General features: G+C 39.7%; 1 protein-coding gene across 1 annotated transcript in view; it reads right to left on the bottom strand.

Moving 5' to 3' along the window:
- Positions 1–6,000, bottom strand: part of DIS3L2 (DIS3 like 3'-5' exoribonuclease 2) — a 386,191-nt gene that overhangs the window by 318,617 nt on the left and 61,574 nt on the right. The window contains exon 4 of the mRNA XM_017516523.2: positions 4,341–4,394. Coding sequence (XP_017372012.2) covers positions 4,341–4,394 — 54 coding nt within the window. The remainder of the gene's footprint in view (positions 1–4,340; positions 4,395–6,000) is intronic.

The raw sequence follows: 6,000 nt of genomic DNA, 5'->3' as shown, positions 1-6,000 counted from the left end.
AGAGGAGAGGAGAGGAGAGGAGAGGAGAGGAGAGGAGAGGAGAGGAGAGGACGAACATGAACATCCCTGGAAGAAAAATAAAGGAACTGGGGGCTGGGTGTGCATTAAGCAAACTAAAGACTTAGGGGATTGGGGGAAGGAGAACAACACAAGTATGCCATGATGGTCACAGCATCCCTCATTGATGGACCAGAAATAAACTCTACCGCCGTACAAAGGATGCCTCCTATGACAAGATGCATTTAAAAGTTAAAGAGCTTCTTAGACCTACATAATTCAGAATAGAAACTGTCCTTTTTTAAAATGACAGGTTTTTCAATCTGATCCATTTTCTCCTCTTTATCCTATCCCCAAATAGGATAAAAAGGCATGTCAATACTATCATTTTATCTTGGTTTGCTTAAAAGTCACATGATTTTACTTACAGTCTGCATTTCATTTTTATTGAGAACCTCAAAAACTAGCAAGTACACGTAAGTTACCCATCCCATATACTTCAGTTGTGTCATGAAATGAAAAGCAACTTTCTGTCAGTAGAAATTATAATGAACCTAAGTCAAGTTCCCCCAAAACAAAGTATCATTTTATACCTAATGACTAATTCACTGTTCTTCACCTGTGGACCTAGGGAGATAACTTCAGCATAGCAAATGACATTGTGTAAATTCACAACCATTTTTAGAGTCAGTAAGAGCAAACCTAAATACTTTAATCAAATCTCTATTTTTGTCTCTCTGAAAACTTTAGAATGTGAGGAACACTGGAGAATATTTCGTCCATCCCATTTTACAAATAAGGAAACCACTGTACGTCCTTTGTCAAAGCAAAAGCCACATCTTCTTTAATGTTTATTCCTGCCTTCATTCTCCCAGCTTAAGCAGATAACATTTAGGCCCTAGTTCTGACATTCTCCTTCCTAGCCTATCTGTGGGCATTTTTCATCCCATATATTTTATATTTGTCATAAAATGAAAATCAACTTTCTTTTTTTTTTTTAGAGATGGGGTTTCACCTTGTTGGTCAGGGTGGTTTCAAACTCCTGACCTCAGGTGATCCACCCACCTTGGCCTCCCAAAGTGCTGGGATTACAGGCGTGAGCCACCACGCCCAACCTGAAAATCAACTTTCTATCAGTAGAAGTTATAATGAACCTGAGTCAAGTTTGCAGTTCATAGAAGTTCACGTTTGACACGGACATGAGCTATGTATGCTCAGAAATCCAGACCACAGGTGGTTGTGGGCTTTATATATGAGTAATCTGTTGCCCCTATTATTGCCCTGAAAATGCTTCTGAAAACCGAAGCCAAGAATGTAGAACTAGTCCCATGTCCAAAACCAGAGTGTCTACAATCACTTGCAATTGGGCCCTGACTATTGTTTTTATGATCTATTCTTAATTACCTAGAAGTGGGGCAGGGCTCGGTGGCTCACACCTGTTATCAATCCCAGCACTTTAGGAGGCTGAGGCAGGCAAATCACAAGGTCAAGAGATCAAGACCATCCTGGACAACATGGTGAAACTCCCATCTCTACTAAAAATACAAAAATTAGCTGGGCATGGTGACACACGTGTATAGTCCCAGCTACTCAGGAGGCTGAGGCAGGAGAATTGCTTGAATCCAGGAGGAAGAAGTTGCAGTGAGCCGAGATTGCGCCACTGCACTACAGCCTGGTGACAGAGTAAGACTCCGTCTCAAAAAAAAAAAATTACCTAGAGGTGAATTGTTTTTCTCTCTCTGAGACAATATTACTACTCCAACAGGAGCCAAATAAAAGAATAAAAGAGGCACAGAAATAAGCCAATCCTAATATCACAACTGTCTAAAAATCCCTAAATAAGACACACCAAGAATACAATTTTAAGTAGGAGAACAACTATGAGCTTTTAAAACATCACCAAATTTTGCTTTTGCTTCTTAGCTTTCTTTAACGAGCCAGATTAGGCCACGGAGATATATCATTTGCAGATGTAAATCACATGAATTTAGCTTGCAGGATCCATAGGACCTCTGTTCTGCCCTGCTCCAGCCACACTCCACCCCATCAGACAAGGAGTTTACAGGCCAAATGGATGTGCTTCCCTAAAATAACCGGCCCCAAGCCCACCTCCAGGATATACACAGGCACTTTCCCACCACCAGTGGCACCCCCTGAACGTGGAGGCTGGCCAAAGAGCAGATATTTCTAATGGGTATGGACATAGCTTAGAAATGTGGGACAGGAATGTCCACATTTGCACATGAAAGGGCCCTCAGTGAATGCAGGGGAGTCACAAGGGGACAGGAAGCTATCATTGAGAAGGGAAGAGGGGCAACCCAGAGGTGGAGCCATGTTTCAGCATGGAGTGGCAAGAAATCTGAGAATTCTACATTTGAACCCAGGTATATGGAGGCGTATTTGGCAAGGAACAGACTGTGTCTATTCCTACATGGAATATATGGAATAATATATTTTATTTGATGATTAGTTTGTTGTCTAACTTTTCAGTATTTGATTTAAGGTATATATGCTTTCTTTTCTACCTCTGTCCTAGGTCCCACACTTGCTAGGAGCCAACTCAATAGGGATTTAACTTAAGGAAATTGACTGTCATGTAATCAGGGAAGAGAGGAAGCAACAAAATTTTCAAAATGCTATAGTTCTCCTTATCATTCCCATCAATAAGAGTAAACTTCAGCACGCACAAGAGACAAGAGGTCTGAATCTACCCAGTTCCCAGCTTCCTTTCAGGATGAACTTACTACACTGAATATTTCAATGCTTAAAAATCTGTGTCTTTCATACATGAGGTCTCCTAATACAATCAAGTTCCTTCAACTAGTATATTCTTGAAGAAAGTCATACTTTCTAACGGGAAAAAAAAATTGGTTATGCAGGACTTATGAGAGATGGTGTATCTGTCTCCAACACAGCACCTTCCTAAAGAGGTTTTCTTGGGTAGTTTTTATGATTCCTGGATGTAAATTTAACCTTACGAGCAAACTCTGGAATCTAATACCTATGTAAACTGCACTTCCAGTGTATGAGAGAACTGCTCTTGCAGCCAAGTTACCACCTCAAAGCAGACCCTCAATTCTATAGTCCAATTTTACAACTCAAGTTCCAGAGGCAAGACATACGCCATCTTCTCTCAAAGGAACAGAATATGACTGAGAGAGAGAGTAATGCAAAGTCAGTGATACCTTTTATCTAATTCAATGGGCAAGACTTGAACTTGGATGCAATGTGAGTCCCTGGATTTCAGAAGGCAGGGGAATTGCTTGAGAATAGGTCATAAGGTTATGGTAACAATAACAATAATACCAGTTGAGCATATAAAATCTGAAATGTTCCAAAATATAAAACTTTTTGGTCACTGACATGACATTCAAAGGAAATGCTCACTGGAGCATTTTGGATTTCAGTCCAAGTATATAATGTAAATATTCCAAAATCAAAAAAAAAAAAATCTAAATCCAAAATACTTCTGGTCCCAAGCGCTTCAAATAAGGGATGCTCAGTCTGTAATAATAACATTTATAAAGTACATGACTGAACTTATATTCTCACTGAACTACTGTCATTTAACATAATAAAATGTTAACTGAAATATATGTATTCCATTTTCTCATCTATAAGCATAAGTTTGGTCTCTTTTATTGTGAAAAATCTACGATTCTATAGCTATTCTATTTATGGTATCCTGGAAAAGTTAGGTCAGGAATTTAAGAATATTGCTTTCCCAGCTTGGCTCAGTCAAACCTTCTCTAGAGAACTGCTAACTATATGTCAGTGTGAACTTGATTTAAGTGGAAAGAGTCTCTTAAAACGAGTCACATATGTAAGAAAGAGTCTAAAGACCCAACAGGGAAGAGCCTTGTACAAAGTTCTATCACCTGCATGAAAGTGAAGTGAGAAATTCTGACCCCCAAAATAAAAAGCATTACACGTTATTTTTGGACAAATGTTCAGATTAGCTCATGCAGTAGATCCAAAGTAGATAGCATATTTGTTTAGGAAAGATTAACTTAAATCAGTGGAAAGAATCATAAACCCTTTTCAGCCACAAACCAAGGGCGTCCAATTACACAAACTGGTGGGTAGTCTGCCTGGGTCCAGCTGCTCTCTGCAGCCTTGTAACAAATGCCATCCCTTTCATTTGGCATGCAATTATAAGACTGGCAGAAGGGGTTGTTAACCAAAAGAAAATTCTGTTTATTTAAACCTGAAACAAATCCTTGCCCATCCTCAATTTTGTTTTACTACTCTGCTTTTTAGTTAGAATATATGATTTCAGTTTCAGAGCACATCTAAAAAAATTAAATGTGACATTAAGTTTATTATAAAGTTATTGAACTTACCGGGGAAGGAATGAAGGCTTCATGAAACTTCTTTGGATTAATTCTCAATATACCCTTTAAAACAAAAAATGAAGTTTGTGAAAATCTAGCTAGATATTTATGATTTTTCCATATGTATGTTATTCTCCAATAAAAAGTTTTAAAATTAAACAGTTCAATTCAGAAAACAAGTTAGATGTATAAGAACTATTCATTAAATGCAGGAAACACAATTTCTGTTGATATCTGAAATAGAGGGTTCCATCAAAAAGAGAAAGCTTAGACTGGCACCTTGTTGTGAACAGGCAAAAGTGAGAAACAACAGAGCTTGGCATGGAGTGGGAAAGTGACAACTGTTAGGATTTTAGGTGCCCCTATATGCTAGTCTTCAAATTTAAACCTTGACTTTACAAGTAAGGCTACCTGGGGATCATGCCTCACTATACAAAGGTCTTTTTTATTCTCCCAGTTCCAAGACCTTTCCACAATTACTTGTTTCTGTGACAATTTTCAAATTGGGATACAGGTTGATTTCCAACCTGGATACTGAGCCTCAAGAAACTGGATGCATTATTTTTTACCCTGGCCCCTCTGCAGAGCTGAATGAGTCAATAATTCAAAATGGTCCATAACCAGCTCTTAATGCAAACTGGAATCCTGGCTCCAACAGCCAGGCCACCCAGTCTGCCTTCAACTTCATGTTATTCCAGCACCAAATCAGGGTCTGCTTCTATTTACACACAGGGGTGCAGGTGGGGGCCTCTTCAATAGCAGTTCAGTATTTCAGGCTCTTGCAGGAAGCTGTAACGCTCCCCAGGTTCCAGCTGTAGTCTCAGGCCACTGGAACACATGGATGGAAGCAGTTATTTTTCTAACAGCCAGACTCAAAGGATATCTTGAGAAAGAATTTTAAATAGCATTCCCCCCAAAAACATTTAAAGATTTAAAGATACATAATTAACAAAACAGGCAAGGGCATAAAGCAGAAAATAATTTCTTTCTGTGCTGTACCAAATTTAAACTACAAATGTCCATGCCACAGTTTATAATATCATGAACATTCAAATAGACTACTACAAATGATCATTCAGTCCTTAATTCAATAATTAATTGTTGAGTACCGACTATATTCAAGACCTCGAGACACACTGATGGGGAAGATAATGATTAACTAAGCTCAGCCTCTATTTTAAAGGAAAACATAAAGCAGAGGTACAGCTTACTTTCATAGCGGGGGCACCAGAAGAGGCTTCAGAGATGGTGTCTGATCTAATCCTTTACAGAAGAGCAAACTTTGCAAATCAATCAGATGAGGAGTAGAGTAGAGGACACTGTGTTAGCAAAAGTGGTTAAGAGGGCACTCATTAACTCTTCTCCACTGTGCAGTAACTCTGCCTAGCATAGAAGAGGGAGGGATCGGCTGGGCGCGGTGGTTCAAGCCTGTAATCCCAGCACTTTGGGAGGCCGAGGCGGGTGGATCACAAGGTCAAGAGATCGAGACCATCCTGGTCAACATGGTGAAACCCCGTCTCTACTAAAAATACAAAAAATTAGCTGGGCATGGTGGTGCGTGCCTGTAATCCCAGCTACTCAGGAGGCTGAGGCAGGAGAATTGCCTGAACCCAGGAGGCGGAGGTTGCGGTGAGCCGAGATCGCGCCATTGCACTCCAGCCTGGGTAAC

The sequence above is a fragment of the Cebus imitator genome, unplaced genomic scaffold, assembly GCF_001604975.1.
Source record: "Cebus imitator isolate Cc_AM_T3 unplaced genomic scaffold, Cebus_imitator-1.0 Scaffold592, whole genome shotgun sequence".
In the NCBI taxonomy this organism is placed as follows: domain Eukaryota; kingdom Metazoa; phylum Chordata; class Mammalia; order Primates; family Cebidae; genus Cebus; species Cebus imitator.
The sequence above is the reverse complement of the archived record's forward strand: the minus strand, read 5'-3'. Positions and strand labels throughout refer to the sequence as shown.